Raw genomic sequence first — 22760 nt, 5'->3', positions numbered from 1 at the left:
TTCTCGTGTTACGCAGCACGTTTGAGCTTCCTGAAGAACCAATGAGGTTCATTCTCGTGTTACGCAGCACGTTTGAGCTTCCTGAAGAACCAATGAGGTTCATTCTCGTGTTACGCAGCACGTTTGAGCTTCCTGAAGAACCAATGAGGTTCATTCTTGTTACGCAGCACGTTTGAGCTTCCTGAAGAACCAATGAGGTTCATTCTCGTGTTACGCAGCACGTTTGAGCTTCCTGAAGAACCAATGAGGTTCATTCTTGTTACGCAGCACGTTTGAGCTTCCTGAAGAACCAATGAGGTTCATTCTCACGTGTCAAGCAGGTTCAGTTGAGCTTCTGTTTATGTTCGCTGATCAAAGTTTGTATGTGAATAAAAGCCTAAATTGAATCTGTTCATCAAATAAAGCAATCGAGTCTCTTCAGAAGATTTGGACTAAACCGCTCAATTCATATGGATTTGTTGGTAACACTTTAAGGTTCATTAGTTAACTACATTAGTTAACATTAACTAAGAATGAACAATATTTCTTCAGCATTTGTTAATCTTTGTTAATGTTAATTTCAACATTTACTAATACTTTATTCAAATCTTGTTAACATTAGTTAATGCACTGTGAACTAACATGAACAAACAATGAACAGCTGGATTTGTATTAACTAACATTAACAAATACAGTAACAAATGGTTAGTTCATGTTAGTTAATACATTAACTAATGTTTAATAAATGAACCTTATTGTAAAGTGTAACCGATTTGTTTTACGATCTCTTCGTGAACTTTTTGAAGTATCAAATTGGTAGTTTAATGGAGGGTCAGAAATCTCTCAGATTTCATTAAGAATATCTTCATCTGACTGAAACCGTTCTACTGCCTGCAGAGTAATTTGGGGGACCAGTCCTGCATTCTGTACTCTTTTGTCTAAATAAATAATAACAATAAAAAAAAAAAAATCAATTGTTTAAATGCTAAAAGTGAATTTATAGGCGTAACAACAACATCAAAAAGTACAAAATGAAAAAGAAATAATTAGATTTGCTAAAAGATTACATTAAACACTACAGCTTTATCACATTTTTTGTTTGTTTTGTTTATACAATAACTTTCAAACAGTCTTCAGTGTCACATGATCCGTCCGAAATCATTCTAATATGCTGATTTGCTGCTCAAGAAACATTTCAGTGTTGAAAACTGTTGTGCTGCTTAATATTTTTGTGGAAAGTGACATTTTTTTCAGGATTCTTTGATGAAAAGAAAGTGCAAAAGAACAGCATTTATTTGAAATAGAAATATTTTACTATCACTTTTGCCCATTTGAAATGCATCCTTGCTGAATAAAAGTATTAATATCCTAAAGTAATAATCACAGAACCCAAACTTTTGAACAGCAGTGTATATAATTTTTAAGTGAGCATTAGATAATAGCAAAGGTAATCAATATGTAAAAATTGAGTAAATGAGCATGCACAATAAAATAGCCAATATCAACTGATACAATAAATAAAGTGCACTAATTTAGTGCACGGACACCTACGATTTTCAGCAATGCTGTGTGAGAATCTCATTTTATACCGCAAAACATGATGTAAACAAATTGTTGGAGCACATTACAGTGATGACAGCTGACAGATTTCTTTCACAGAGCTGAAAGAGACAGATGAAAAGAAAAACAACTCACCAGCTCACCCCCTTCCTCCAATTGACTGTCTCTAAGGTCACTTGAGGTCACATGTAATCAGCAGACCGAGGGAGCCATCAGGTACATAAACAAGCCAGTGTCAGCCATTCAAAAACAGCCCGAGGCCACTTAAACTCAAACGATCGCTTCCTGTGCCATAAACAGACTGTTTTGAAAGTAAACATTCCTGTTCAACAAAAAATGAACTGAAGACTGCTTAAAGGAATCAAAGTTCACCACGCAACACCAAAGTCTCCATCATCAGGTAGTAAAACGCATAGGCTGTTTTTCAGAACGCTCCTGTCAGCTGATTTTTCTCTTCCACCTTTAAAACGCTTTCAAATCCAAAGCAAATACACAGGCACTTTAATGGAACGATAGCTGGCAGGGGAAGAACAACAGTGCTAGAAGTGTTTGGGTCACATTGTAAATGACCAGTTTGATTAGCTACATTTTGTAGTTTCCTTGCTTTTGTTTACCCTAGAAAAGCACAGAGTTGGAAACGGGCGGAGAGGAAAAGAGCCGCAGGGATTTCTGCAACGCTTTCTACTGTTTCTCACGAAACCCCCAGGAGTCCCGACAAAGAGTTATTTTACAGTTTAAAGATAGATGTTCACACCGAGAGAAGGAAAGAGTAACAACCATCCATAGGAGACCACAAACACACTAACTCTTTAACTCTCACTACTCATGGGTTTCCCGATGATTTCACCTGCTTTTCCTTCTATTACGTAATGGTGTAATTCAATGGGCCAATAGTGGGAGTACGTTTCATCTAATTTTATTCTAAAACACCTCTTCAAGTACATAATGAAATAGGAATCGATGTCTGATACGTGGAACTGCTGCCAGCAACAGAACAAACCAGAGAATAAGAAAAGTCTATATACATGCTTAGTGAATCTTGAACATAGTTGTGGTAAAAAACATGGTCAAATTGTTGCAAATGCTGAAGTGTTCTCTGGCAGGCCATAAAGACATTTGAGGACACTCTAACCCCGAAGCGCAATGCCATTAAACTGCTTGGACATCTTTATTGCAAAAGGAATATTACATGTTTAGATATGTTTAGACAATATAAATGGGTAAAATCAACAAGGCTCCAAATTCATTACTTACATATATGGCAAGAGTTCTGAATATGCCAAAATGAACAAATAACCCTGGCATGTTTTAAACTGAAAACAGTGAAGAGTGATTTTAGAGTACGTTAATAAGGTAGCCAAATTTCAGCCAGTTCCAAATAATCAAAATATCCAAATCCCAATTTGTGGCATCAGTGCATAGTTATGAGTTCCAAGGAGAAATCCTAAAAACTTCCCAGATGTCCACAAGATTGTAGTATATGGATTCCGCAGAGGTCATCAAATCCCTGTGGTCTCGAGAAAGAAATCTATAGTAAGCCACAGTCTTCATACGGGATGACCACACTCACGCTGCCACAGTGAGTGCGAACAGAGAAAAGTTTCCATTTTGTGCTTTCCAAAACTGAATTTTCCCACATGTCATTTTCCCACATGCCCAGAACATGACAGTCATTGGTTCAGGAAAGCTCGGTACCTTGGAGAAGTTCTCGTTTCCTTGTAGAATTGATGGATAAGAGTAAAGCACATATAGGAGGACAGAAAACAACATATATGCCAGTTTTGTGGGGACATTGGGATCGCTCAGAGTCTCTGACAGCCCTGCTGTCCACTTCAGTTGACGGTGGGTACCTGGTTCAGGCTGTATTCTTTGGCCTTCAGTCTCAGGTTGGCGATACTGTTGGCCATATTCATGCCCTGGGCTGTGTTGTTGTTAGCGCATGATGGAGAATACGTTGCCATTGCGCTGTAAGGGAGAATTCAGGTTGTCAGGATGAGAGTTCACACTTTTCATTAATAATGGATAATTCAAAACGATCAGAAATGCATGTTCTGTCTCTATTCATTTTAATTGACTTTGATAAAAATGGTTAATATGTTTTTGATGAAAAGCTTTATATGGATAGCATTTGTGTCACCACATTTCTAATTTCAAGACAATAATTGTATATTAATAATAATTAATACTTTTAATAGTTTTCACTCCCTTAGTTTGAAAAGGATGTTTACAGTAATAAAAAAAAAATACAGAAATGTAAAGGGGTATGAAATCTTTCATAAAAATGCTTCTTACTCAAGCTGTAGAGTTGTCTAAATGATCCTTTAAACTGCTTTTCTTATTGATGGGTATGTATCACTGATGTAATTTCTGTAGGTTGAATTTGCAGAATTCAGCTCCATGTATAAACAGTTTTTAGAATAGTTACGCAGAAGTAAATCTATGCTTTTATCCAAAGCTACTGACATAGCAATTATTGGGTAACACTTAACAACGAGGTCCCATTAGTTAACGTTAGTTAATGCATTAACTAACATGGAGCGGTACATTTGTTACAGTATTTACTATTCTTTGTCAACGTTAGTTAATAAATACAACTGTTCACTGTTAGTTCATGTTAACTAATAACAAATGGAATCTTACTGTAAAGTGCTACCAATTATTGTATAAATTTACATTGTATACATTCCATGGGAATTGAACCCTTGACCTTGAGTCAAATGTAACTGGTCACACAGGTCTCATTCTAACACATTTCATGTTTAAATCGCATGGTTATACATTTGAAATGGTCGGATAGTTGAATATTTTAAACATTTATTCACAAGTATACTACTTCCATTCACATTTTTAGTTAAATGAGGGACAACATTATGCAGATGCCGTCCACTTTCATAACCCAGAATATTGGTATAGCTTATGCACAACCAAAATAAAAAAAATGAGGTGGACTTCTAACCTGTACGATGGTGAGCTGCCCCAGGACAGGTAGTCATTGGGTCTGGGAGCGGGTCGTGGGACAATGGGCTGCTCTACGGCTGTTACTTCTCCTGAGAAAGACTTGAGCAACGAGGCATTTTTACTGGCCAACATTGCACGTTCGTTTCGCCGAAACTTGGCCCGCCGATTTTGAAACCACACCTGGAAAATCAAGAAAGGTGCTCAGTTAGACATATACATAATGTGACGAGCAGCCTTATCATCATAATGGAGCATTGTGTTTAGTTTGAGAAGGTAAAATACAAGGATGTGCTACTGCTGCATCCCCATGATGTGACGACAGTGAGCACGACTACATTCTGTAGACCATGGCTAACCTGCACTCGTGCTTCAGTGAGGTTGACTCGGCGTGCTAAATCCTCCCGAACAAAAGCGTCGGGGTAGTGCGTCCTCTCAAACACTCTCTCTAAGGCCTGCAGTTGGCTGCTGTTGAACGTGGTCCTATTCCGCCTCTGTTTACGCTTTTTCTTCTCCTCTGAGTTGAGTTGCTCATCTGCACACACACACACACACACACACACACACACACACACACACACAGATTTAAGGATGACATGAATATCCCCATTAAAGCAGGTCTGTACTCAATAAACGGCCTAACAACCTGGAAAAAGGATATTCAATTCTTAGGATTACGCTTAAGTCAAACTAGCGAATGGAAATTCAGTCAAAAGTCACAAACATTTCTTAGAAAAACTGTAAGTTTGTAACTGTTTAATGGACAGTCGGAGAATTAATACAAATTATACTTATGATGATCCTTCCTAAACCCGTATCCCAATCAAAGCTTAAAGAGTGTGTAAGCAAGAACACTGATCCTTATTTATTAAAAATCAGCAATTTTTCTCCAATTTTATAAATTATCAACTGACATTTTAGGTTAATAAAACCCACTTACCCCATATGTTCTTTTGGGGGTCAATATGACCCCAGACCCTAATCATATTTATGAAAAAATTTGCACAATTATTATTATTTTTTCTTGACTTTTCCTCATGATTACATAAAATATTTTCAGAAATGTGATTTTGACAATGTTTCTGATGTTTGCTTTTTATAAACAGTGCGGAATTTTTTTTTTAGAGGATAACTTTAGGGGTTTTATTAACGGAAGAAAATGTTATTAAATAAAGTAATTGATATGTTGTAATATTTGTATGTCATCCAGTCTAGCATAATCTTATATAAATGATATTACACATACAAAAATGGAACATAAAAAAATATCAGGTTTTATAGAATGACATAAGCCAAAATATTAAATAAAACTACATGTATCGGTTTCCCACTTATTTTGTTGTATTTGATGAAATCTATTTTCTTCTGTCTTATGCCTTTTCTTTCTAAAATTATTCTGGCTTCTTCTAGTAGTAAAATGCCAATTAGTATAATGTCTATAGGCTTTTTTTTTTGGTCCGGGGAGAAACAGTTTCAGACTCACTCCTCTTAGTTTGGATATAGGCCACATCAATCAGTTCTTAAATCGCTCCATAAAACTTCCCAGAGAGGGAGAAAATACCCCGGTGACGAATTGATTCGCCCCAATTCCTACAAGGCCGTAAAGTCAGAAGAAAGTTGAAAGAAGAGGTTATCAGTACTAGGCCCAGAGCATGAACAGCTCTACATGTGACAGCTGTGTGCTTGGTGACAACGAAAATCATCTCGAATTTATCGTGTATATTTATGGAATTAGCCTATAGCCGAGTCCTAAATGCCCTCGAGTCTTAAATCGTGTGGTAGGCCTAGTATATAGGCCTTTTATTTCTCCGACATACGAAATAGCCTACACGCACCCAACTATTAATATTTATTTACGTTTATTTATTAAAATGATTATTGTTTAGAAATATTGTTTAGTTTTAATTTTCTTGGCTTGGTTGAAGCCCATTAGGGCATATAGTTTTCGCAAAACAAGCAAGACTGTAATTTTTGCAAGAGGGTCTAGAGGCCTAATAATTTTCGTAATGTTTCAAGTTTAAATTTACGGATATGAAGCATAAAAATATACAAGGTTTATGTTAATAAATCATAATGTATCAAATTAAACGAACAGTTTTGGTAAACATAATATTACCCAAGTAGTCTTTGGAAAATGTAAACGGTCTAACCAATTTATTGACTTTCATTCAGTAGCTAAAGTAGCCTAATTAGCCTAATTCATTGAAACTTTGGACTATTTAAATCTAAATCGTATAGCTCTATAAGGTTTACAATATCTAGTAGGCCTTTATTTCCTATTATGAATTTGCAGATCCGAGATCACTTGCTGTTGGCTTCATTTAGGGGGAAAATATTAAATAAATAGAAACTGTCCGACTGGTAAAATGACTGTACAGTGTTTTACACCTGCAGAATTACACTAGGCCTATGAAAAGTTAGCAAAATTATCACTTTGCTTTTTAAAGTTTAAAAAGTTGTTTTGATATTGTTTTATTTTAACAAACCTTAATGGAATCTATCGAAGAAAACTATTACACCTGGCTGTAGGCTATTTTTTTTATTTACGTATAGCCTATTGTTTAAAGCAACAACACAACACACTATTAATTTCATGTATTAATTGTTAACTTAACGCAGGTAGTAAATGAAGCACGCATTCAGAGTTGGGAGTGGGACTCGTGTCCTCTGTAACGCTAATATGGGTGCCTAGTGACCCGCATCTTTCGGTAGGCTACTCATTGTCACTCATCTGCTAACGGGGCCGTTTTCGGCACGCTAAGGTGCTAAACACATCGATCTAGGCTATTAGGTCATAGTGTGAAAGCTATAGGCATACCAAAGAATATTAGCGTGTGCAAATTCATCATTTACTCTTGTTAAATAATTGGGAGACCCTAGCTGGCTGGCTAATGTCAGTGAAGCTCTTTTTCCTTTCCTTTTTTAAGTTGAAATCTTGATCGCCATTAATTATTCTTATTAAATTAGGACGAATCCGTCCTGATACTTTAATGTTATAACGTTTAAATATTGAAAGAATCTCTGGGATCTTGCTCTGCTCATGCACTTACTCTCCTGCTGTGTCGTGTCGCTGCCGCTGGTCAGTCCCGGAGACTCCAGCATACTCCTGCCCGCCTCCCCCGCGCTCTCCTCCGCTTGAGCTCCCACCATCTCCCGCGCCTCCTCCAGATCCAACAGGTGGCTCACGGAAAAGTTCTTCTTAGCCTGTAAATGATCCTGATTCGCGGTGATCGGACTCTCCAGTCGGTTAGGAAACGTGGCTTGTCTGTCCATTACATGAGCATAGCTGGAAGTCATGACGCAAACTGACGAAACCCAAGATATCTACCTTTAACCAACATGGGTTAAGTCTTGACTTCACACAATCACTCTATATTCGACAAACAGATCGATTTTGATTTCTACATCCGTAGGTCAATGTCATATGGATCCAAACGAGCGTAATTATCGCTCTTTTACTTGACAATCATGCGTCGTTATGGAAAAAGGCATCACCAAAAGACATCTCCAAATATAGAACTCCAAAGTCTTCGTCTTTTTCTACCCGACGACTCCCTCTTAGTTTTTGCAACAGAGCCTTTCTCCTCTCATTCCGAGAGTGAGGGAAGGAGTAATCTGGCGAGAAATGTTTGATGGCACAGATGAACGATTTACGCCCAATAGTAGGAGGTCGGACGAGCCTCTCTCAGCTCCTTTCTCCGGTACTTCAAACGGCGCAGACTGGCGCTGAGGGGGGAGCCTGCAAGCCAAATACACGAGCATTTGCCCTGGGGAGGGATGATAGACATACAAGAAGTCCTAATTACGTGTCAATGTTTTTTTTTTTTGTCGGCGTTACTAACGTTCAACAAAGCAAAAGGCTATCTATTTTCTCAACCCCTAACATCCACACTGAAAAACGTAATAATAATCGGTCAATTAAAATAGTTATGATAAAATTAATTAAAATAGTTATGATAGTTTTTTGGGGGTGGTCCGGGTACAGTATTCGAGTTATTCAGAAATACATCAAAAATGCGATTTACAAAAATATCCTACAAATGATGACCATGGTAGGCTATAGGCTACCTTTCTGAATTAAAAGTCACTGATATTTATTTTGGGTCAAATATAGTCAAAGACTACAATGTCTAATTAAATTTAGACAGGCCTCTGGTTTTATTATTTCTTTAAAAAGAAGAAGAAGAAGAAGAAGAAGAAGAAGTAGGTTTTTGTTGTCATATAGAGGCCTGTTAATCCAAATCAATAGCGTAGCCTAACAGACGCCATTTTTGTTGTCATGCGTTTCCCCCCCCATAAACATCAATAATGTTTAGACCTTTTTATGAAAGAGCACATTTTGTCAAAAAATACCTTGAAATTATTTTATTTATTTTTCATTGTCGTAATTTTTGGTCCAACGTCCTTTTATCATCTCGAAAATCATTATTTTCCCCCTTTGTTCCTTTTCACTTGGAACTGAACAGATTTAGGCCTAAATGTCTTAGTGTTCATCACAATCACTTTTTTGCATGCATAAAATAGTCTGTAACCTCAAATCACAGGCTGTTAACTGATGTTAAGCTATATTAACACGAACACTTAAAATGTTCAAAGTTACACACTGGCAAAACTCTTGGGTATCGTGCGTTCAGTCCATGATGTGACACTAAAATGTTGTTCTTTTTGAATCGGTTTGCAGAGGATGAAGGAAGCGTTGCGTGCGCTTTTAAAGAGTCTCTCGACAGGAGGGGATCGAGCTCTGCATGTGTCGCAATGACAGGAGTTCTGGCTCCATGCTGCCTCCGTCAGCCTCCTAGCCTATAGGTCTGGGAAAAGAACACTTGATGCCATCAAAGGGGCGCAGATTGAATCCAGATGTGCAGTGCCTCTCTCGTTCTTTCCGTGCATTTAATTAAGGAGCTTGGATTGAGGAGATCTTTCTTCATCATTAGTTTTCCCCAAGATCCCATTTCTCCCTCGAAGCCCAGCTCGCTGCCCTAGCTGTGCCAGCGCAAGGCTTTGCTTTTATTGTTATTATTTTACTCTGCCCATAAATCTGCCACATATCGAAACCTTGAGTCTTTTTGAAAAATGAAATTTGAGGAATACAGGGTAACAAAACCAGTCCCATATAGTTTACCAGAAACAAAAGCTTTAATCACCCTCCATAGCATGTTTTTCTTCACGAGCAGGGCTTAAGAAGAATCTGAATATGGATAAAGAAATACATTTATGCACTAAAACAAAATTACAGTAATAAAAAGTCTACGCCTGACCTCTATATTTTCCCCGAAAAGTAGGCAATAAAAAGTAAAATTGTAAAGCGAACTGAATAAAGTAGAAATAATAATCTACCCTGAAATGATAAAACAGTAAATGTTTGCATAGGAAAAAAATACAATAAACGCACTTAGCCTATATTGAAATATGACAGTCATGTCATTGCTATAATATTAAAATGTGGTGAGATTTATTTGGAGGACAAAACTTGCTCTGCATTTATTATCGAAATAAATACAGGTCATGATGGTCACACTGACAGCAACAAATAATATTTGACAATAAAACAACACGATCATAAAAATTGAAAACAACACAAAACATATTTCATCTTGTCATTATAAGTTTGAAGCGAGTCGTCGGTTGTCAATCGCATTAACCAATACAGATGGAAAGTTGAATTAAGTGAAAACCGTAGGCCTAGAAACAACCACCGAATCTAAACATTAATATAGGCCTAATAATGATATTTTTAATAATACGGTAAGATAATTTTTAAACATGATAGCAATATAGGCTACATAATTTAGGTGAAACATTTTACAGTTTGGACAATGTAGCCTACAGTTTCATTTGTTATATGAGCATATTATGCAGTAAGTCGTAAATAATGGAACTAAATTATTACTGTGGTTAATTATTATTATTTCAGGAATTTAGGAATAACCTACAAAAAAAACCTTTCACGTGCAACATTATGCAATCCAGCATCTATGACATTTGCTCTAATACATAAATGAATGAATGAATGAATGAATGAATGAATGAATGAATGAATGAATGAATGAATGAATGAATAAAGTTAGAATAACTCATAAACTCTTAAACATTTGGACTGATATATTTTTGATCAAATTTATTTATTTTTATTTATTATTTATTCATAATGCATAGTAGGCTACGTATAATAAGGTGAATCAACACAGTAGGCTATGTAATAGGCCTATTAATATTCAAATTCGTTTTATTTAGCTAAAACAATATTTAAATTTGTTCCCCTTTGGCAACACGCAGGACAGGTTTAATGAAAGCAACTTCATTTTGTAGCAGCTATGCACGGATCATTTGTAAGTTAACAAGGATCATATCACATGTCGATTACGGATCAATTGGCGTTCATTATAGGATAATTATTATGATCAGACTCGAGGATCCTCTTGTAAAAAGGCCTCGTGCCGAAACCTTAATACATGCCATGATCGTGTGCATCACAAACATAGGACATGTGCACAGCTTACACAACATTTGTTTCAGCTTCAGGACATTTTCTCATAACATCACGTTATTTTTTGTCTAACGAGCACAGCAAGGAAAGAATCAATGGCATGAGAACTAACAGTGCAACCTATCACATAGCCTAAACCCACATTAGTCGGAATGTGCCCCACATTGAAGAAAAAACAAAACAAACTTTAGCTTAAAAAGTCCATGAGTGACTATAAAAATCAGTTAATTTGGAGTTTAAATTTTTATAGCCTCCCTTAGCAAAAGTGGACTTATAACACGGTTTTGTTTTCTTAGACATTACTTTAAAACAAAGTGCAAAACATTTTGTAAACCGCAATTCAAATTAATAAATGTCTTGCATCTTAAATGATGCAGCTGTCCTGACTTTAAAACTTAAAACAAATATAGCCTAAGAGATATACGTGTAGGTGTCTAACTTTCCCTTACGCCGCGCGAAAAAAAACCAAAACATGTCCAGTAGTTATTAATGATTTATTATAATCCAATTATTTAACCCATTTCGTTTACATACTGTGTCAAAAGCTACAATCTATAACTAATGCGTGGCCAGCGGCGTTAGTCCTCTGTATTTATCACACAGACTTTTTACGTCTCATGTTACACACTTTTCCAAGTTGTCTGGAGAGGAACCACACTAAATTAAAAGCAGATCCAGAGGAATGCTGCTCTATGAAGATGAACTACTGTTAAAACAGCCATATAGTCTCATTTACACGTCGTATCGCTTACTTTTTTAAACGCTCATATATGAATTTTGCATTAGCAGTTTTATTTTAATGAGTACAAAGACAAACAAGTAAAACACCTGCCTTGAAATTGTCTCTTACTGGAAAAACCAAAATATGAGGATATGCAAATTATTTAATAATCTTCAGCCCTCATTTATTTTAATACTGTGGCATTTGCAAACTACTACATTTGCAATAATTAGATTAGACTAAATGAGAGCCAGCAATAAATAAATAAATAAATAAAAATAGCTAAATAAATAAAATAAAATAAATGAAAACTAAAAACTGGTGATAAAGCTTCTAAAATGTGTTCCTACTACTGGCAGTAACACTCCAAAAATGATATACTTTACCAAGACAACGCCTGATCAAATTCGAAACTTATAAACAACAGATCCCTTACAGAGATGAGTCTTACTTGTATTTTGCTACTCTCTGACCTCATTGCTGCAATGCAGAGCAAAAGGGCCAACAACATCCCCGACTACAACGCTGAAACACAGCAACAATGATCATTTCCCTATCGTCTCGGTTGTCTTAGTTCATAATATATTGGTCATCTTGGCCTGGAGAGCAGCATTTAAGCACCACCCCTTCATTCCAGAGACCTCATGGGACTTAAAGCTGTTTGGAAATTAGGCTCATTCTTATATTAACCCCTTGACCCTGCCGTCCGACGGGCTGAAGCCGTGAAGATGAAGGCCAGAGAGGCTAATTGATGGCCATCGCTGAGGGGAGAGAGCATGAAAAGATAAACAAAATTAAGAGCAGTGATGAATATCACCTCTGAAGGAGCGAGAGGCCAGGAGAAGTAGTCATTTATTAATGGGAAGTGTTAGGCCGTTAGCCCAGTTATTGAGTGATGGGCCAATGGCAGGGCCTTATTGCAGGTCCTCATGGAGAACTGCGATCATAGGCCGTGATAGGAGTATGGTGTTGGTCTGATTCAGCTTTTCCCTAACACAGATGTAAGATGACTGTGCAGATTGCAACGCTAATCCAATTTTCCCTTATTTGTCTAATTCTGATTTTATCAGCAAGGCCTGGTTCTGAAATCAGAGCCCTATGGTTTCAGGAAAGAACCATGTAACACGAACAGAGATGTGAGACAGTTGATGTGGATTTGGGTGAGGGAACAAGTTATGTGTGTATTGGAACATTGAAAAAGTCTGTTGACACAAAGGTCCAACTTCACAGCGCTGCCTATAAATATCTAATAAAATTTCCTGAAACCGTAATAATGACCATTAGTCACGATATGAGGAATTTCTCTGTGCTGTCACAATGAGGGGCTCTGATAGAAAACACATGGGCTGCAAAAGATGGAGGGAGCCCATCAATGAAAATATGATAATTGTGTTTCTAAGACTGAATACATTAGTAGTATGTCAAGGCAAAAGACACATTTAGGCCAAATCCATAAAGTCATATTTCTTTCCCGAAACGATGCCTAAGGACAAATGTCAAATCAATTTGTCATGGCACATTGAGAAGAAGCAAATATGGTATATTAGCGAAGAAAGACTGTATTATTTAATTATTTGGGATTGACGAGATTCAAAAATTGAAAACGGACTATATTCTGATTATATTTAGCATCGGCTCTAGAAGTGCTGACAACACTGGGTGAGAAACACTCTCATTGAAATACACTACCTGTCAAATGTTTGGGGTCGGTACAATTTTTTTGTTTAAATGTGAATATATTTAAAAAATGTAATTTATTCGTTTGATGGTAAAGCTGTATTTTCAGCAACATTACTCCAGTCTTCAGTGTCACATGATCCTTCAGAAATGATTCTAATATGCTGATTTGCTGCTCAAGAAACATTATCAGTGTTGAAATAAGTTGTGTTGCTTAATATTTTTGTGGAAACCATTACATTCTTTGATGAATAGAAAAAGAATAGCATTTATTTGAAATGAAATATTTTGTAACATTATAAATGTCTTCAATTTAATGCATCCTTGCTAAATACAGTATTAATTTATATATATATAAAAAATCCTGATCCCAAACTTTTAATCAGCAATGCACATTAAAAAAACAACAACTTAATAACAACATTGTTAAGATCAACAAACACATGTTCATCAAGGGTGGTGTTAAGATTTATATACTGAGCTCTAATGTAATGACCCACATAATTTCAACACACTGTAACCTTTCTGAATGAGCCTTTGAATCTCAGCTAATGAACATTTGAGAGCACTTAATCAAAAATAAGCTTTGTTTCATGACCAGGATATGCATAAGCCATCATTTCACTCTTTAGGTTTATTTATACTGAGTGAACCAACCCTGAAACACACAAATAAGAAATAAATCAACACGCTGATGCAGCGAGCGCTGCTGAAGTTTTTAAACACTAAACTTCTAAACTCTCAGACACAAAGGCAGCTTGTCATTCCTCCTCCGCAAGCCAACTCTAGCAGGACTTCAGAGAGTGTTTTCATCAACTATCACCCATTAACTCAAACAAATTGGCAGCCAACTTTTCCACCAATATGATGGGATGTAAGTGCTGGGGAGCCTGAGGCGAATGTTGGCATGGCAGCAGAAAGGATTCAAGCAAGAAACAGGAAATTAGGTTTCAAAATATTTTAGATCTGCGCAGTGCAAACACAGTGGATATAGCATAGACTGGAAGCTCAGCGTTCAAGCTTCCCAACAGATGCAGTTCTACACGCTTGGGAATCTGAAAACTTGTCGAAATTGTTGCAGAAGACATTAACATTAAAGCTGCTGTCCGTAACTTTTTTGGGTTAAAAATTATCCCAAATAATAATAAAAAAAAAAAAACATAACCAGCCAGTGTTAAAAAATATCTGCTTGCTTTTGCCCGATTCAAAACAGTTAGCTTGTAATAATGATTTTAATTCCAGTGGTACTGGTGGATTTCCGCGGGAAATTCGAGCATGTCTTTGCGTCATTACGTCACATCTGTACACATAAAGAAGGCGCCCGGCTAGTCGGCTATATTGCGTGAGGATGTTGGAGGTGGACATTTTTAGCCTTTTCTCACAGCATTAAATAATTAAACTTATGGCGGATCCAGAAAGGTTCAAACGACAATCACCAGTGACAACTGGACATTCACCACTTCACTTGTAAAACCCCAAATAATTCGGACTTCGGAGGGGGTAGAGAAAAAAGAGACTGCAACTGGCCCACGCGCAAATAAGGATAAACATCGGTTCAAAACGGACGCAGAGACGGCTTTTTTTTCTTTTAGGACAGGTAAGACATTTCAATAGTTCAATCGTGTAACAGTAGCACACTTGTTCGCTTAATTCACACAGTTACGGAGTTTCCTGTCTTTATTCGTTTAGCTATTATGGTAGCAGCTAAATATTTTGTGCTAGCTATGAGAGGGAGCAATTCACCTCTACTCCAAGCAAACCAAACCGGCCTCCTCCGAAATTATATATAGTTTTAAATATGCATCGGATTACAGATACGTGTTTTTTTTTCTTTTCTTTTTTCTCAAAGAAAACCAGTAAAGAAACATTAATTTATTGGTATGACAATTAGAAATTAGACTGCACAGAAATAGAAACTGAACTACAGGGTAATCATAATACACATTAAATGTAGTCACAATGCTGATGTTGATAATTTGAGAACAAAGTATAATTTGAAAGGTTTGACGCGATCGTTATATTTAATCAGCACGATTTACTGCAAGGCTTTCCCCCTTAGTTGATGTGGATGTTACTTGTTCAGATGACATTTTCCGATGAAAATTCGTATGTTGTCATGGTCATACTGTAGGCCTACTTCCAAAAGTAGAATGTGTGATTCTGAATGCCAGTTTCCACATCGGCGCGGTGACTGACAGACTCGCAGTCTCAAAACATTGTGTTCATCCGCACTGTTTCATGCCGATGTGCAACTCACGCAAAGTTAATAATTCCGCGAATAACTGCAATTACAGATTTCAAACCGAGATGGCGACAAAGAGGAAAAATGCCGGACTGCAGCTTTAAATGTAAATTTAGGAATTTATCAGAGCTGTCTCCTGCAGAAAGAACACACATTTTATGATTGCGTTTAAACTATAATTTTAAATAAAATGTTGTTACTCAAATTATCATTATCAATTGTCTGTAAAAAGAATTGAAATGAGCATGTTCTAAAACTGAAAAATTGCAATGATTTCATTTCATTCTATCAAAAAACATTGTACAATAACAAATTTAAGCAATAGGAACTGTGAATTGCATTACAACCCAAAGTTTTAAACACACATTCTTTGATACATTTTTTTTTCTAGCCAAACATTTTATAAAAATCCGATCTAATGTTGAGCATGAAAGAAACTCGACATGATTTATGGACAGGAAATTTCCAGTCGGGTATTCTCTGAGACAAGAGGTCAAAGAAAATCAAGCAAGCTCCACAAACACAGCAGTCCAAGTTCAGAGGTCCCTTTAGCCGTTTCAAATTTTAACATTTACAAAGATCTTGCTTGCACTACTCGGTCAGGAGAAAGGTAAGATAAATAAAGGCTTCAAGGAGGGCAAATAGCCAAAGTGTATGGATGTACTTGCATATGTCTCTCATGTGCGTTACGCTCATGCACATTCACATCTCTGATGTGTTTAAAGAGGCCACATGCTCTCTGGACAACCCTGACCTTACTATGGAGGATGTGTCCCTTTTTCCTAACCACCAATGGACTCCCTTACCTCTGTTCTGAATTTGTTCTTTCATTTCCAGTCCTGACCTTGCAGCTGTCCACATCTGCAGTGAGTTTGAGATGCTGAGACCCAGAGCAGGGTGGACAGCGCTCTTTACAACTCCTTGGCCGCTTGGAGAGACCCCTGCTGGGCTTGGTGGCACTGATTAGTAAGAGACAGCTGTGTAGGATAATGAAAGACAAAAGGTTTATTGATTATTATTGATTGATAGAAAGCAGTAACGTCAGTCAGGGCATGATTTTGATTGCAGGGGTTGCATTTTGGTTGGGAATGAAAGTCGGGTGTTGACGTCAAAGCCAAAAAAGTTTAAATAGGGCACTATTTGAGGGAACAGCCATTTGGGTGTCTGAAACCATTGTGGACGTTATTGAGTGCACTTATTCAATCTCACATTCAATCCTACTGGAACTGTGTTCTAGAAATAAATTTGATATTGATATGAGGGTAGGCATGCATAAATTCAGAGGCAAGGTAGGCTACTGTAAGTATTCATACAACAATGCAGCAATAATAAAACAATGCATTGACATACTTAAGTAAAAATCGGTCTTTACAACTTTAACTTGTAACGGAGTAATATTTGACAAGTAGTAGGCCTATCTGTACTTTCGCTCAAGTAAGGAAGTTGTGTAGGTACTTTGTCCACCTCTGGTAGGGCGACTAACTCCATCAAATCGTCCGACATCGTTGTTTTACCTTTTATTTATTTATTTTGTAAAGGGCGTTTGACTTTGCACGTTCACTTTGTAAAGAGTGGTCGGTACTTCTGTCTACGTCAGGCGTGACCTTTCAACGTGATTACGTAATGTGTGGCACATCAGATATCACACAGCTAGTGCAAGAATGACCGATCGTTTCGCTAGATTAGACCCGTATTCCTCGTCTGGGATCGTGTAGCTGAACTGAAACTGCAATTTGGACCTTCAACCCGTTGGTTCCCATTTAAGTCCACTATATGAAGAAAAATCCAGGAATGTTTTCCTCAAAAACATTAATTTATTTTCGACTGAATTGGATGATGTGGGGGTGAGTAAATTATCTGTGAATTTAAATTCTTAAGTGTACTAATCATTTAAAGGAACAATTAAGCAATTTCACACAAGCAAGAGAGTTGCTCTTCTGTGTATATTTTAAGACAACAGCACGATTGTGTACGGAAATGCATCCGAGTCAAAGCGCGCGGCCATGTTGAACTAATTTGTTCCCTCATTTTAATTAATAAAACGTGACCACTAATTAATAAGTATTGGGAACATTCTTAAAGCTGCAGTCCTTAGCTTTTTTTGGGTTAAAAATGATCCAAAATACATATTTGAGAAAATACATAACCAGCCAGTGTTCAACACTCTCTGCTTGCCGTAGCTTGATTCAAAACGGTAAGCTTGTAATAATGTTTTTAATTCCAGTGGTACTGGTGGATTTCCGTGGGAGATTCGAGCATGTCTTTGCGTCATTACGTCACATCTGTACACATAAAAAAGAGTCTCGGCTAGTAGGCTATATTGCGTGTGAGGATGCTGGAGGTGGAGATTTATAGCCTTTTCTCACAGCACTTGATATAATTAAACTTATCAATTTGATGGCGGATCCAGAAAGGTTCAAACGACAATCACCAGTGACAACAGATTCACCCGTTGTAAAATGGAAAAGACTTCGTTCGGACTTCGGAGTGGCTACAGAAAAAGCAACCGGCCCATGCGAAAACAAGGATACATATCGGAAGGACATTACATGTAGTCATGCAATGCTGACGTTGTTAACATTAACAATTTGAGAACAATGTATAATTTTCACGGTTTTGCGATAAGCGATTTTTAGATTTAATCAGCGCGATTTACTGCAATGTCAGAACCAGAACAAAAGTGGATGTTACTTACTTGTTCAGATGACATTTCCCGGTGAAAATTATTATATTGGTCATAAAAAGAACAATCTGTGATTCTGAATGCCAGCAGAGAATGATGCCAGTATCGACACCGGCGCGGTGATTGACAGCTGCACACTCTCCTCAAACATTGTGCTCATCCGCGCTGTGCGGTGTCGAACTACAACTCACGTAAAGTTGATAATTTCCGCAAATGACTGCAATTGCAGATTTCGAACAGAGATGGCGACAACAGCTGCATCCGAAATCGCACACTATAGTAGGCGAAAAACAGTATGTGACAAAATAAGTCTGAATTCACAGTACTCATAAAAGAGAAGACAAAAATTCCCCGGATGATCTAGGCCTACTACTTCTGGCGAGATTATGAACTGTGCATATGATGGACACTTTACTATCCCATGAGGCCACGGGAGAGGATTTGTCAAAGGCGGTGAGGCGATGAAACTGACGCTGGTACAGTAGGTCACATGATATTGACAACATGCCAAATGTAGTATGTCCAGATTACATTCATAAGGCACACATTCATACTATATAGAACATACTTTTCTAGTGGTCATGAAGAAATTAGCTAGCCGACTTATTCAAAATAAGTAGCTACTCAAGAGAGTATACGATTTCAGACGCAGCCCTGTGACTCACATGAGATCACAGCAATAGTAAACCACAACCATCCAATGATCCAAATTATATACCAATGGACAAAATCAAGTCCCGTCCTACATTTTTTCTTGTTCGATCAGCTGATTCACTCGGATATCACAATAGGAAAGAAAAACTATCGCAAATTCCCTTAATGCCATTATAACGCCAAACAGCTTCATTATGTATAATCGTGCTCAGACTAGGCTACTAACTCAAACTTTCATAGAAAATATTTTTTAAATAAAAAAAGTTGCCAGAAGCTTAATAGTCCTACTAGTCATGTGACTAGAATGCAGTTCATTTATAGTCTTAGATTTGTACAACTGCCATTTGTATTTAGGCTTCAAAATTGATAAAAGTTGTGTTCTTTTGTGAAGATCCATAATACATAAGAATCATAAACTTCTACTGGTAACAGAGCTTATTTTGTGCAAAAATCCAAAAGCCAATGAAAAAAAACCTATTGGGTTTCTGTGGAGGGAACCAGGGTGATGTAACTTCCGTGTTGGCCTACAAAAATATGTCATCACTGCAGCACTCTATATCAGTGCTTGGAGAATCAAATTTGAGGACCAGAACTAACTATTGTATAAACGTGTTTAAACACAAGGCTTTCATGAGTTTTATGTGTTTGGCCTTAGGACTGTCATTCGAGAATGAATTGAGCATACCAGTTAGTGGAAGCTGAACATTCTTCAGGGAGTGTGTTGCCATCAGAGACTTCCCTCATGTTTTCAATTACCATTAGGACCAATACATCTCCATTTCCTGTACAAAAGCCAGGTTCCTTGATCTAGCCCCAAATGCACTTACTCATACACAATCAAACTAAAGTCATGCTCAGCTGCAGAAATTGTCAAAACCCCAGTGCCCCTATCAATATCTTGTTCCCACTGACCTAAAGTCACAGAGCCCCCTTTCCCAAACAAAAGCACTCAAGCTCATCCAGAGTTCAGCCAGAATCCCTGCATATTGCATATCAAACAGTAGCGATCTCAATAGAATGCAAAATATTCAGCATGTCCAATCTGGAGAGTCATATATATGCCTATATGTATTATATTTATGCCAATGTGACCGGGGTGAAGACAGATTTGACAGGCAGTTGAGGTAGGTGATGAAATTAGTGAGACCATATGTAAGAAGGTTACTTAGAGGACTTGCAAAAGGGTCGGCCAACCTTAACTCAAATCTTATCAACTGAGATCTTCAAAATGACCAAATGTTGTTGATTTTATCATTGTTGCCAATATAATGTAACTATAGTAGCTTTTTTTGTCCCAGTCAGCTGTGTAGTATGACAAAATGCTACATGTATGCCACATTATGGCATCAATTTAGTGTGGAGAGGTGCATTTAACAGGGTTTTTTTTTGTATTGAAATAAATGGGTTAATTTGGGTTCTTTTAGTACAAGGAAATTCATGTTCATTTGATGTTTATTGTTTACACAGTTTCTGGGTTAAAGCATAAGGAACACAATTCACCTTACACATGGAATTATCAACAAGCAACCAACCATTACTAATATTTTTGTTCTTTTTATTAATGTTTTGATTTAAAAAGCAGCTTATTCATTTCTGATTTTTTTTATAATTAATCTGTAACCATAAATATTAATTGAATCCACAAATAAACAGAATTATCATAAAGAAAGCATATATTACATTTATATTTGTTTCATGGAATCTTTTTAACAAGTCTATTATCAAGGTCAGCATTGCCAATATAAGGATACCAATATCAGTTTTTATGGACACAACAGTTTTGCTTGCTTTACAGGTAATATTTTCGTTGGTAATATTGAGCAAAAACAGACAATATCTTGTCTAAAATAACACAATGTTAACTTTTTATTTATTGAACTGTTGTATAAAATCAATATCACATTTACACTCGATATTCGAAACAGCATGTGATATCGCGCTCGTTATTCGTGTGAATTTGCTTAATCGTAAGATATAAATATAGGACAAAAAATTATGCAGGGGCCTTTTTGCCCTTATATCTTGAATTTTAGGGGCATTCTAACTGCACTCTATGGTCTACATCACGCAGTGAGTTGTTGCCCTGCTTCATGTTCGTCACCAATCAATTGTATAAAATGTAAAATGACGTATAGGTCTGGAGTGGGTTCAGAGTGGGTGCGTTAAATCATTTTATTTTTCCATAACTAAGTAATTAAATTGATACGTTAAATCGACAGCCCTATAGTTTTAATATAAAACACTACGATATTATGTTTATGCCTATAGTTAATATTATTTTAATTTGTATTGTAATTGATTAAATAGGATATACTGTATTATATACCCAATAGATGTCTCCACCCACTGGTGTATCGTTATAACCTGCAGAAAAAGTAAAAAAAAAAAAAAAAAAAAAATCACCACCACCACCACCACCCATACACGTAAAATCTGTCTGGAAGTCACAAACGCATCAAGTGATATGAACAGTAAAAAGTCAGGGTCCTATATCTGTGCTCTTAAGCATAAAGAGGTATGGCACAATATTATCTTGTAATATTATATGTCTTTTCTGCTATTTTTTTTAAAGGATCGCTTATATTTACAAACTAGAAATTGAGCTTGGCAACTTGCAATATAATAACTGTTGTGACCACAGTATAGAAGTTTTCCACGAATTTGCCTGGAACCACCTCCCATTTGCTTTTAGGGTGCGCTGTCCTGTGGAAACTGCTTAGCAGTGGATGTAACTTCAGCTGATGTGTCTGACCACCAACTAAACATCTGGGGTTGAAGAAAACTTCCTGAGGCCTGTGGCGGGGTCTAAACCCAGATACTGCTTGTCAACAACAGTTGGTTTAGTCTTGGGTGATACTAAAAATGTTAACACCCTCCCAGTTGCATTTAAGACTTTAAGACTTCACAGTTCAAGTTGGAATGTGCTTTCATCAAACATAATTTAATAAGTTCTGTCAACTCAAAAACAGTATATTGTTTTTATATGCGGATTCAAGTTCAAGAGGCATTCATTTTAAGTTAAGCTGAGCATAATAGCTATATAAAAGTTTCTTAGTTTGGCTAACTTGTTCATCAGCAAACTGACACCTGTACAAAGTTGTACAATATATATTCATTGAAATAGAAGATACTTCACCAAAGAGAACTAATCACTCTAATGGTGAAAACTAAAATATACAACAAAATATAATCAAATACACTAGAGCTAAAACAAATATGAATTCTGAATTACAATATTTATGTCATCATCAGTCCCCATGATGGCGCAAATCCTATAGAGAAGCATTTCGCTCAATTGTTTTTTGTTTTGTTTTGAGCAGGTGAATGGACACCATGACGTTGCAAACAAGGCCGTTCGCCCAACACTCTGCAGCAAGTAAGGAAGAAAAAGACTCTATTATTGAGAGTCTTCACTGTTTCACAATTGGCTCCGTTGCCCAACATGCAGGGGAACATGAGATATACATATCATAGTCAAACCACGAACGCCATTCATACAGTTCAGAAGTTCACTGAACCTCATACAGTTCAGCTCACTTAGCACGTCGTTCGTGGTTTGACTAGTCGAGACTGTTTTCCAAAGATGTATACACGAAGTGGACTGTCTTTATCTTTATCTTCTTATTAAACGGTCTGTACACTTACAAAGTTCTCAATGCTTCGTTTTGCATGTAGGGACCCTCATTATGTTACTGTGTTGGTGTGGGGCTATTTTGAGTCTTGTTAGTGGTATAAACTAGCGATTTCTTTTTACTTATTAAATGCCCCCATTACTAGCGTTATACGCTAAACAGTTTTTAGA

At 36.9% G+C, this 22760-nt stretch overlaps 1 protein-coding gene across 1 annotated transcript; it reads right to left on the bottom strand.

The window, feature by feature from the left end:
- Positions 1–2688: 2688 nt before the first annotated feature.
- Positions 2689–8236, bottom strand: prrx1a (paired related homeobox 1a). The gene is made up of 4 exons (XM_056244666.1): positions 7545–8236; positions 4854–5029; positions 4496–4677; positions 2689–3504 (listed from the first exon to the last, which is right to left on the bottom strand). Exons 1-4 carry the CDS (start codon positions 7789–7791, stop codon positions 3372–3374), a joined length of 738 nt encoding a protein of 245 aa, XP_056100641.1. The 5' UTR covers positions 7792–8236; the 3' UTR covers positions 2689–3371.
- Between the last annotated feature and the right edge of the window lie 14524 nt (positions 8237–22760).

The sequence above is a fragment of the Rhinichthys klamathensis genome, unplaced genomic scaffold, assembly GCF_029890125.1.
Source record: "Rhinichthys klamathensis goyatoka isolate OS25496 unplaced genomic scaffold, OSU_Roscu_1.1 h1tg001043l_1, whole genome shotgun sequence".
Classification (NCBI taxonomy): Eukaryota; Metazoa; Chordata; class Actinopteri; order Cypriniformes; family Leuciscidae; genus Rhinichthys; species Rhinichthys klamathensis.
Note: the sequence above shows the minus strand (reverse complement) of the source record. Positions and strands in the feature narration are given on the sequence as shown.